This window comes from Heterodontus francisci, chromosome 2, assembly GCF_036365525.1.
Source record: "Heterodontus francisci isolate sHetFra1 chromosome 2, sHetFra1.hap1, whole genome shotgun sequence".
Taxonomy (NCBI): domain Eukaryota; kingdom Metazoa; phylum Chordata; class Chondrichthyes; order Heterodontiformes; family Heterodontidae; genus Heterodontus; species Heterodontus francisci.
Window position 1 is genome coordinate 57,104,637 of NC_090372.1, and position 12,478 is coordinate 57,117,114.

The window sequence follows — 12,478 nt, forward strand, 5'->3', positions numbered from 1 at the left end:
TTTTGATGAAGTAAGAGAAGGTTGATGAAGGGATTGCAGTGGATGTTGTCTATATGGATTTTAAGAAAGCATTTGTCAAAGTTCCACATAAAAGGCTGGTTAACAAAATTGAGGCTCGTGGAATAGGAGGGTCAGTATCCAATTGAATAAAAAATTGGCTTAAGGGCAGAAAACAGTGAATTGCGGTAAATGGCTGCTTTTCAGACTGGAGGATGATAGATTGTGCTGCTCCCCAAGGATCAGTGCTAGGACCACTGCTTTTTTTGCTACATATAAATGACTTGGATCTTTGAATATAGAGTAAAATTTCAAAATTTGATAACTTGGAGGAGTGACAAACAGTGAGGATGATGTGAACCGCCTGCAACAGGAGGTAGATGGATGAGCAGAATGGGCAGACAAGTAAGTGGCAGATGGAATTTAATACAGACTGATGTGAAGTGATGCATTTTGGCCAAAGGAATAGGGTGAGGCATTATAGACTTAATGGCACAGTTCTGAAGAGTTTGCAGGAACAGAGGGACCTGGGGGGGCAGGACATATTGTGAAAGTGGTTAGCAAAGCAAATGGGATCTTGGGCTTCATAAATAGAGGAGTAGAGTACAAAAGCAGGGAAGTTATGCCGAACCTTTATAAAGCTCTGGTTAGGTCCCAACTTGAGTAAAGCGTCCAGTTCTGGTCACCACACTTTAGGAAAATTGTGAGGGTCCTTGAAAGGGTGCTGAGGAGATTTATCAGAATGGTTCCAGGGATAAGGGGTTTTAGTTACAAGGTTAGGTTAGAAAATCTGGGGTTGTTAACCTTGGAGAAAAGGAGATTGAAGGGAGATTTGACAGAGGTGTACAAGATTATGACAGCCTTAGATAAGTTAGACAAGGAAGAACTGTTCCCATTAACCGATGGTACAAGGACTAGGGGACACAGATTGAAGGTTTTGGGCAAGAGATGCAGGGGGAATGTGAGGAAGAACTTTTTTATGCAGCAAGTGGTAATGACCTGGAACTCACTGCCCATGAGGGTGGTGGAAGCAGAGACAGTCAATTATTTCAAAAGGAAATTGGATGGGCATATGAGGGAAATAGACTTGCAGGGCTACGGGCATCGAGGGGGGGAATGGGTCTGATTGGATTGCTCTGCGGAGAGCCGGCATGGACTCAATGGGCAGTATGGCCTCCTTCTGTGCTGTAAATGACTATTATTCTAAGTCAAAGGAATGAAGTACAATCTTACAGCCCCAAATTTTGCCCTATGCAGAAACAAGTATAAATGGAATTCAATGATTGGCATCAAATTGCTGAATTGTAATCGGTGATGCTGAAATTGTGTTTTTATACAGAAAAAGAAGAGATCCCTGGATGAAGCAGCAGCTGAGGGGGAGGACTCGGCAATGAATTCCGCAGTTAGCCCTGAGGAAATGTCTGAGGTAGTGGAGTTGGATGAAGATGAGTGAGCATCATTTACACACTGCAGGCATCATTATGGTACAATATAATGTTAAACCGAGTATTCCCTTCACTTTTCCTGCTTCCATTCTTCATTTTATTTTTCCGGTAAGTGTCTGCCGACACCAAAGACAACTTCTGATTATGTTGCTGAATTGCTCTTGCCATCAAACAGGCTCAGACAGGGAGGGACCTTCTTGCATGCAGTGTTGTTTCATTTTGGCTAATACATGGATGAAAGCAACTTCAAAAGAGAACATCCAGAAAGTCTTCCAGTTAAGTTGGCTGACATCTAAAACCAAAGCACCTTCACCTTTCTTCTGTTGATGATACTGCCGCCTTGTTCTCCATTGATATCTTTTGATAAACTAAGGGTGTATCTTTGGGATTTTTGTTTTATTTAACTGCTTGAATAGTATTATGTTGTGGTTTTTTTAAATGTACAATTGCAGTTAGGTTTCCAGTGACCTGTGTGACTTATTGCCATAATGTTGCTGCTCATGAGATGGAGAGCTCGAGGCACCATAACTACAAAGGACACAGTTTTAAAAAAACAACAAAGTTGAACATATCGAAATATTTTTTTACATACCGGAAGAGTTTGATAGCAGTATATTGAGAAAGGTATGCATGTGGTGGTGACTTGTAAGTAAAACAGTAAACATAGGGAAATTAATACGGAAAAACAAGGACCTGACTTGAAATTCATGAACTCGTAATATTAAATGACATGAGAAAACAATACTTGAAAGAAATTAGATTTTAAGATGGTGTGAAATTTGACAACTTTTAATGTGTTCAAAAACATTTTGTTACCCACGTATAAACAAATGTGTGACACCATTTTGATACACGTATACTGATTTTAAGCATTGCATATTGTAAAGCAGGGGGTACCATATAATTCAAATGCATACTCTATTTTCTTTCCATTGTAGTTTGTTAGAGCGAAGGGTTTACATGCTAAGGAATGGCTGTTTCTTACAGATGACGAATGTTACAGCTCCGTTCTTGTTTGGTTTCTGTGCACAGATCTGGTCCAGTTGTACCAATACCCCTTTACTGCACAAAGCAACATTTTTCTCTGCACATTATATCAAGGACTCAAAGCTGCCTAGCTTTCAATCCGTGTTTATTGGGTGACTATACTGAGGATGTGCACAATCCATTTGAGAAGCTCCCAATTTGCTTCAGATAACCTCTACCATTTGTTCCCAGTCCCAGATTGGCTGACATTCATTTTAAAGGAAACTATTTTAATCTCATCATTCCTTGCCTTCATTTGCTTCACTGGATGAATAAATATAATTACAATGTTATACAGTAGAAAACCCTTTCATACCAATTGGGTAGTCTTGCTCCAGTTCACAATGAGTATGGAACCACATCAAATAATTTAATTTGTTGCTAAAATAGCGATATCATTTAGAGGCCACATGGATGACTGTTTGAAATGGGAATGTGTCACTCTGGTATTGTAGGGTGCACTCTTGAGTTTGGGACAGAAGAGCGCCCCTGGGGCAGAGTAGAAAAAGTTTTACTCTCTAGCTAACTGTACTACATTTGGCCAGAAAGTGCTTGATGCTGCAATTGGGACACAAAGTGGAAAGTACTCCAAGTTTCAGCACCGACTCCTTGAGCAGAATTTAGGGAAAATAGGTTAAAACAAAAAAGATTTTTTTTTAAATCACACAGTCACCCATTTTGTAAACGAATAATAGTGCATATTAGAAACACTTTGCAGCAGGTGGGAAGTTAATGGAATTTCAGTGCAGGCACTGCAGTAATGATATATCGTTACTCAAAATGTTTTGTGAGCAAATTGCAGGGTATAAAAGGGTTTGACTGCAAAAGTGTTTTGCGGGGAGTGAAAACATTTTCTAATTAGTGTAACAAGTGGTCAGGCTCTATTGTGAATTCCAAATACTCAAGTTCACAATTTTCTGTATTCTCCTGTATAATTTTCAGAAAATGAAGGAGGCCGCTGGCTATTTTCCTTGCATTTAACCATCACAAGTTCTCTTAACATGATTCTTGACATTATTGCTAATTTGTTAGATATTTCATGTCAATGAAGTTATGAATGTTGTGTGTAGTTGAGTGGAAACAGTCCTCTTTATTATAACTAACTGGTTATACAACATGCTTTAATTCAAATCTCACTAAGCAATGAATAGTTTTTTTTTAAAAACTACAAGTTTCCATCAATTATATTTAAAGCAGTTGACGATGTACTATGTTTAATATGCAAGCATAATTTTAAAATGCCAAATATAGAATGTTCTTTCTATATATAATGTATGTATATTTTTTCATGGTATTAATAGATTTGAATCTATTATTTTGGATCTTTGAGCTTGTACCATTTTTTTCAGTTGGCTACTCAATTAAAATGATTTATTTCTTGCCTTGATTATGTTTTCATAGTGCTGTATATAAAACTTTTGCATATGTAAAATAGCATTCATGATCCAAATTTCAGTCAACCCTGCCAGGGAATATGTACTTGAGAAAATTATGCCAACTGGCATTGCTGCAGAAAAAATACTAAGCATGCATTGCTGGATTGGACCACTTTCCTAACAACCCACTACATTTATTGAGTGGGAAATGATTGGTACAAAGCATCAGCTATGACTTGTAATAGTGAGATTGAACTTTCCTCCCCTGGATGAGGAAACCGCAGCCCCCCCCCCAATGTAAATTTCTTTACTCAGAGGTTTGAGAATCTTTGGAATTCTCTACCCCAGACAGCTGTGGAAGCTCAGTCATTGAGTATGTTTAAAGCAGAGATTGACAGATTTCTAAATACCAATGGCATAAAGGGATATGGGGCTAGTGTGGGAAAAAGGCATTGAAGTGGATGATCAGCCATGATCGTATTGAATGGTACAGCAGGCTCGATGGACTGAATGGCCTACTCCTGCTCCTATGTTCCTATGTAAGTAGATCAGTTTAACAAGCCAACCAATACGGTGACACAATAATTTTAAATTTTACTGGTCAAGTAATGTTAGTTACACACAATAACAAAGCAGTAAGCACAAAAGGTGGATATTACCCAATCCTTTGGAGAACAAGTGATGATGAAAGGTTACACATACCTGAAACGTTAACTCAGTGTGATGACGTATTGAAATTGTTCCTTTATTCTTTGCTCCTGTCTACCCTTCCCCCTTATGGCAGTTCAACTCTATGTAGTATCCACATGAGAATGACAGCAGCAACCCTGAGTTGATCAGTGACTCTATAGCCCATTTAACCCATACATGAACATTACTCCAATTTGTTCCTCCTCCCTGACTCTGTTCAGCAGTTTTCCAGCAAACACAATTTAAGACAAACTGCAGTAAGACATTTTACAGTTAGGGACGTTGCTTCAATATCTTTTAAGTTAGGGGAAGTACAGACATTGGGGAAAAGATGTCTTGGGTTCACTGTTATATAAAAGTGGCTCGTGCAGCTTTTCATTGGAATCATCATGTTTTTAAAAAAAAAATCTGAAACATTTGGTTTTAGTAAAGGAGAAAAAGACTTCTACATAATTTGAGCGTAATGTCCACTAGTTGCACAAAAGCATGAGTCAAACAATTACTGTTGATAATAGTCGAATGCTCAACTCATTTGAACGGTATTTCTTTGTCCGCTATTTTAGTGAAGATAGCAGCCCATTCTTAGCACCCATTTAAAAAATATCAAACACAAGAATGTCATCACAGACGAATCCCAAATATACAACCACAAATACTGCCAATGGTAAGTTCTGTAATTAGGGCAATCCTGGTTTTTTTTATTCATTCGTGGGATGTTAGTGTTGCTGGCAATCCCTAATTGCCCTTGAAGGTGATGGACTTGTTGAACCACTGCTGTCTGGGTGATGTGGGGAGGGAGTTCCAGGATTTTGACCCAGCAACAGTGAAAGAACAGCAATATATTTCCAAGTCAGGGTAGTGTGTGACTTGGAGGGGAACTTGCAGGTGGTGGTGTTCCCATGCATCTGCTGCCCTTGTGCATCTAGTTAGTAGAGGTCACAGGTTTGGAAGATGCTGTCGAAGGAGGTTTGGCAAGTTACTGCAGTGCATCTTGTAGATGGTACACACTGCTGCCACTGTGCCATAGTGGAGGAAATTAATGTTTAAATGGTGGATGGGGTGCCAATCAAGCAGGCTGCTTTGTCCTGGATGGTATTAAACTTCTAGAGTGTTGGAGCTGCACTCATCCAGGCAACTGGAGAGTATTCCGTCACACTCCGAGCTTGTGCCTTGCAGAGGGCAGACAGGCTTTCTGTAATCAGGTGAGTTACTTGCCGCAGAATTCCCAGCCTTTGACCTGCTCTTGTAGCTACAGTATTTATTTGGCTGGTCCAGTTAAGTTTCTGGTCAGTGGTGAACCCGTAGGACTTTGGTGGGAGCAATGGTAATGCTGTTGAATGGTAAGTGCAGATGGTTAGGTTCTGCCTTCTTGGAGATGGTCATTGCCTGGCACTTGTGTGGCATGAATGTTAATTGTCACTTATCAGCCCAAACTTGAATGTTGTCCAGGTCTTGCTGTATGCGGGCACGGACTGCTTCAGTATCTGAGGAAAAGTAAAATGCTGCAGATGCTGGAAATCTGAAACAAAAACAGAAAATGCTGGAAATACTCAGCAGGTCAGGCAGCATCTGTGGAGAGAGAAACATGGTGTAAACGTTTGGACAGCTTTTGTCATTTAATCTGTTCTGCCCTCCGCCCTATCACAGGTTCACAGACCTTCCCTTTTGTTCTCCCCCTCCCCACCCCCCTGGCCCCCGCCACCTTACTTGCTCAAAACCTATTTCATCAGAACTGGCAAAATTTAGAAATGTAAAGTCACATGGATCTGAAACATTAACTCTGTTTTACTCTCCATGGATGCTGCCTGACCTCCTGAGTATTTCCAACTGTATCTAAGGAGCTGCAAACAGTACTGAATATTGTGCAATCATCAGTGAACATCTCCACTTCTGACCTTATGTTGCATGAAAGGTCAGATGGTTGGGTCTAGGACACTCTCCTGAAGAACTCCTGCAGCGATGTCCTGGGACTGAGATGATTGGCCTCCAACAACCACAATCATCATCCTTTGTGTTTGGTATGACTCCAACCATTCAAGAGTTTTCCCCCTGATTCCCATTGATTCAATTTTGCCAGGGCTCCTTGATGTCATACTCAGTCAAATGCAGCCTTGATGTCAAGGGCAGTCACTCTCACCTCACCTTTAGAATACAGCTCTTTTGTCCATGTTTGGGCCAACGCTGTAATGCGGTATGGAGCCAAATGGCTCTAGCAGAACCCAAACTGAGCATCAGTGAGCAAGTTATTGCTGAGTAAGTGCTGCTTGACAGCACTGTCAACAACACCTTCCATCAATTTGCTGATGATTGAGAGTAAATTGATGGGGTAGTAATTGAGCGGATTGGATTTTGTCTGCTGTTTGTGGACAGGACATACCTGGGCAATTTTCCGCCTTGTCGGGTAGGTGCCAATGTTGTAGCTATACTTGAACAGCTTGGTTAGGGGTGCAGCTAGTTCTGGAGCACGAATCTTCAGTACGACATCTGGGATGTTGTCAGGGCCCATAGCCTTTTCAGTATCCAGTACCTTCAGCCATTTCTTGATATCACATAGAGTGAATCGAATCGGGCGAAGACTGGCATCTGTGATGCTGTGGACCTCAGGAGGAGGCCAAAATGGATCATCCACTCAGCACATCTGGCTGAAGGTGGTTGCAAATACTTCCGCCTTGTCTTTAGCACTGAAAAGCTGGGCTTCACTATCATGAGGATGTTTGTGGAGCCTCATCCAGTTAGTTGTTTAATCGTTCGCCACCATTCATGACTGGATGTGACAGAACTGCAGAGCTTTGATCTGACCCGTTTGTTGCAGGATCGCTTCGCTCTATCTATTACAATTGCTTCCACTGTTTAGTGTGCACACAGTCCTTTGTTGCTGCTTCACCAGGTTGGCACCTCATTTTGAGGTATGCCTGGCATGCTCTCCTGCACTCCTCATTGAACCAGGGTTGGTCTGCAGGCTTGATGGTAATGGTCGAGTGACGGATATGCCGGGCCAAGAGGTTACAGATTGTAGTTGAATACAATTCTTTTGCTACTGATGGCCATAATGCTTCATGGTTGCACAGCTTTGAGCTGCTAGATTGGTTCTGAATCTATCCGATTTAGCAAAGTGGTAGTGCCACACACGATGGAGCATAGCCTCAGTGTGAAGACAAGACTTTGTCTCCACAAGGACTGTGCAATTGTCACTCCTACCAATGCATCTGCGATAGGTAGATCAGTGAGGATGAGGTCAAATAGGTTTTTCCCTCTTGTTGGTTCTCTCACCACCCGCCACAAACCAGTTTGGCAGATATGTCCTTCAGGCCTCGGACAGCTTGGTCAGTAGTGTGCTACCGAGCCATTCTTGGTGCCATTGAAGTTCGAAATGGAATTAATGCAGGCAGGTGGGATTAGTATAGATAGGCATTATGGTCGGCATGGACGTGGTGGGCCGAAGGGCCTATTTCTATGCTGTATGGCTCTATGACTCTAAGTCCCCCATCCAGAATACATTCTGTGCCCTTGCTGCACTCAGTGTTTCTTCAAAGTGGTGTTCAACATGGAGGAGTACTGATTCATCAGCTGAGGGATGTTGGTAGGTGGTAATTAGCAGGAGGTTTCGTTAACCATGTTTGACCTGATGCCATGAGACTTCCTGGGTTCTGGAGTCAATGTTGAGGACTCCCAGAACCACCTCCGACTATATAATACTGTGCCACCACCTATGGTGGGTCTCTCTTGATAGTGGGACAGGACATACCCAGAGATGATATCTTGGACATTAGCTGTATGGTGTGATTCAGTGAGCATAACCAGGTCAGGCTGTTGCTTGACTTGTGTGTGCGACAGCTCTCCCATTTTTGGCACATCCCCAGATGCTGGTAAGGAGGTCTTTGCTCTTCTGCTTCAGAAGTTCTGCTCTTCTCCGGGATTTTTGTTTTTCTCTTTCACCTTGTTCACCTTCCTTATTTTCTATTTCCCTCCTGGTGTTTGATAAAGTGTCTACCAAAACTCGTTTTCACAGCCACATCTCCTTCCTCAGTGACTGTCTCCAGCTCCGACTTATTCCACGTGGATTCCAACTGCAGTTTCACCCATAATGTTTTGAATCCACCCAGGATTACAGGTATCTCCAAGAAATACAACGTTCCTCGGACTGCTGTTCTTACCGCATCCTGAGATCCACACTCAGTGCCATGCGCCGCCACTTCTGCACACTGGACCTCTCTCTCCAGCAGCACCACCTCACCTTATCTCAAAGCTGTTCTACTCCGCAGTTTCATTTTTTTTTTTTATTTAGAGATATAGCACTGAAACAGGCCCTTCGGCCCACTGGGTATGTGCCGACCATCAACCACCCATTTATACGAATCCTACATTAATCCCAATACCCTCTCACATCCCCACCTTCTCCTACCACCTACCTATACTAGGGACAATATATAATGGCCAATTTACCTATCAACCTGCAAATCTTTGGCTGTGGGAGGAAACCAGAGCACCCGGCAAAAACCCACAGGGAGAACTTGCTAACTCCGCACAGGCAGTACCCAGAATCGAACCTGGGTCGCTGGAGCTGTGAGGCTGCGGTGCTAACCACTGCGCCCACCATTCTTTGTCTCATCAGACGCATTAACAAAAAACTTTTTTTCTTCCTTTCAGGTGTCAAGGAACACAAGCTCCAGCAGCTGATGGGGACTAATGCCCCTCCAGATCCTTCTTCCCCTTCACTTGCCTCTGACCCCACCCCTTCTGATCTGACCCCTTGCCGTGTATTCACTATTCCCTCTGACCTCCCCCTCTCTGACGCTGAACGTTCTGTACTTAGCAAAGGACTTTTATCCCCTTACGCCCCTACCTCAATGAATTTCGCGCTTGGCATGACATTGAGCTCTTCTTCCATCGCCTCCGCCTTCGGGCTCACTTCTTTGACCAGGAGTCCTCCCCCCGACCAGCAGACCCATTCACCCGCCTCCAGCATTCTCCCTCTACCTGGACCCCTCCCTCTGGCCTCTTACCCGCTCTTGATCATTTCATTGAAAACTGTCGGTGAAACATTGGTCATCTCAATTTCTCTGCCCCCCTCACTCACTCTAACCTGTCCCCCTCTGAACTTGAGGCACTCCGTTCTCTCAGGTCTAACCCCGACATTGTCATCAAACCTGCAGACAAGGGTGGTGCTGTTGTTGTCTGGTGTACCGACCTCTACCTTGTAGAGGCTCAGTGCCAACTCTCAGACACTTCTTCCTACTTCCCCCTGGACCATGACCCCACCGCCAAACATCAAGTGACTGTCCACAGATTAGAGATACAGCACTGAAACAGGCCCTTCGGCCCACCGAGTCTGTGCCGACCATCAACCACCCATTTATACTAATCCCATATTCCTACCAAACATCCCCACCTGTCCCTATATTTCCCTACCACCTACCTATACTAGTGACAATCTATAATGGCCAATTTACCTATCAACCTGCAAGTCTTTTGGCTTGTGGGAGGAAACCGGAGCACCCGGAGAAAACCCACGCAGACACAGGGAGAACTTGCAAACTCCACACAGGCAGTACCCGGAATCGAACCCAGGTCCCTGGAGCTGTGAGGCTGCGGTGCTAACCACTGTGCCGCCCTCAGATCTTCCCTCTACAGCTTCCAACCTCATAATCCCGCAACCCAGGACAGCCCGCTTCTACCTCCTTCCTAAAATCCACAAACACGACTGTGCCGGAAGACCCATTGATTCAGCCTGCTCCTGCCCCTCTGAGCTTATTTCTTCCTATCTTGACTCCATCTTGTCTCCGCTGATCCAGTCTCTTCCCATCTACGCCCAATGTCATTTTGACAATTTCCAGTTTCCTGGCCCCCAACTGCTTCCTCTTCAATATGAAAATCCGATCTCTCTACACCTCCGCCCCCCACCAGGATGGTCTGAGGGCTCTCCGCTTCTTCCTTGAACAGCGGCCCAACTAGTCCCCCATCTACAGCCACCCTCCTCCACCTGGCTGAACTCGTTCGCACATTGAACAACTTCTCCTTCAACTCCACTCACTTCCTTCAAGTAAAAGGTGTTGCTATGGGTACCCACAGAGAGTCATAGAGTCGTACTGCATAGAAACAGGCCCTTCAGCCGACCGCGTCCATCCCGACCATAATGCCTATCTATACTAATCCCACCTGCCTGCATTAACTCCATATCCCTCTATGCCTTGCTCATTCAAGTACCTGTCCAGATGCCTCTTAAATGTCGCTACTGTTCCTGCCTCCACCACCTCCTCTGGCAGCTCATTCCAGATACCCACTATTCTTTGTGTGAAAAATTTACCCCTTTGATCCCCTTTAAACCTCCTCCCTCTCACTTTAAATCTATTCCCGTTAGTTTTAGTCACCCCTACCATGGGAAACAGACTCTGGCTATCTACCCTATTTATGCCTCTCATAATTTTATATACCTCTATCATGTCCCCTCTCAGCCTCCTTCGTTCTAGGGAAAACAGACCCAGCCTATCCAATCTCTCTTTATAACTCAAGCCCTCCAAACCAGACAACATCCTTGTGAATCTTTTCTGCACCCACTCTAGCTTAATCACATCTTTCCTGTAATGCGGCGACCAGAACTGCACACAGTACACCAAATGCAGCCTAACCAATGTTATGTACAACTGTAACATGACGTCCCAACTCTTGTACTCAATGCCTCGGCCATGAAGGCAAGCATGCCATACGCCTTCTTCACCACCCTGTCTACCTGTGTTGCCACTTTCAGGGAACTATGTACTTGCACCCCAAGGTCTCTCTGCTCAACAACACTCCCCAGGGCCCTGCCATTCACTGTATATGTCCTGCCCTGGTTTAACTTCCCAAAATGCATCACTTCACACTTGTCTGCGTTAAATTCCATTTGCCACTCCCTTGCCCACTTTCCCAGTTGATCTCTATCCTGTTGTAACCTGAGACAACCTTCTTCACTGTCCACTATACCACCAATTTTGGTGTCATCTGCAAACTTACTAATCATGCCTCTTACATTCACATCCAAGTCATTAATATATATGACAAACAACAGAGGGCCCAGCACCAATCCCTGCGGCACACCACTGGTCACCGGCCTCCAATCTGAAAAACAACCCTCCACAACCACCCTCTGCCTCCTATCACCAAGACAATTTTGTATCCCATTTTCTAGCTCACCCTGGATCCCATGGGCCCTAGTTATGTCTGTCTTTTGGTGGGATATGTCGAACATTCCTTGTTCCAGTCCTACTCAGGCCCCCTCCCCCAACTCTTTTTCCAGTACATTGATGACTATCGATGCCGTTTACTGCTCCCGACCCGAACTGGAAAACTTTATCAACTTTGCTTCGAATTTCCACCCTTCTCTCACCTTTACATGGTCCATCTCCGACACTTCCCTTCCCTTCCTCGACTCCTCTGTCTCCATCTCTGGGGATAGGCTGTCCACTAATATTCATTAAACGCCCACTGACTCCCACAGCTACCTCGACTTCACACCCTGCCTCCTGTAAGGACTCCATTCCATTCTCCCAGTTTCTCCGTCGCTGACGCATCTGCTCTGATGATGCTACCTTCCATGACAGCGCTTCTGATATGTCTTCCTTTTTCCTCAACCGAGGATTCCCCCCGCACTGTGGTTGACAGGGCCCTCAACCGTGTCCGGCCCATTTTCCGCACTTCTATTCTCACCCCTTCCCCTCCCTCCCTCCCAGAACCACGACAGGGTTCCCCTTGTCCTCGCTTTCCACCCCAAACGCCTCCACATCCAAAGGATCATCCTCTGCCATTTCCACCACCTCCAGCGTGATGCCACTACCAAAAGCATCTTCCCCTCCCTTTCAGCATTCCAAAGGGATCATTCCCTCCGCGACGCCCTGGTCCACTCCTCCATTATCCTCACCACCTCATCTCCTTCCCACGGCACCTTTCCCTGCAATCGCAGGAGGTGTA

At 44.5% G+C, this 12,478-nt stretch overlaps 1 protein-coding gene across 2 annotated transcripts in view; it reads left to right on the forward strand.

The window, feature by feature from the left end:
- The window catches only part of ankhb (ANKH inorganic pyrophosphate transport regulator b), a 191,083-nt gene extending 187,272 nt beyond the window's left edge, over positions 1–3,811 (forward strand). For both annotated transcript variants that reach the window (XM_068058496.1, XM_068058489.1), the window contains one exon: positions 1,337–3,811. In XM_068058496.1, coding sequence (XP_067914597.1) covers positions 1,337–1,391 — 55 coding nt within the window. In that variant the 3' untranslated portion in view covers positions 1,392–3,811. The remainder of the gene's footprint in view (positions 1–1,336) is intronic.
- The last annotated feature ends 8,667 nt before the right edge of the window (positions 3,812–12,478 follow it).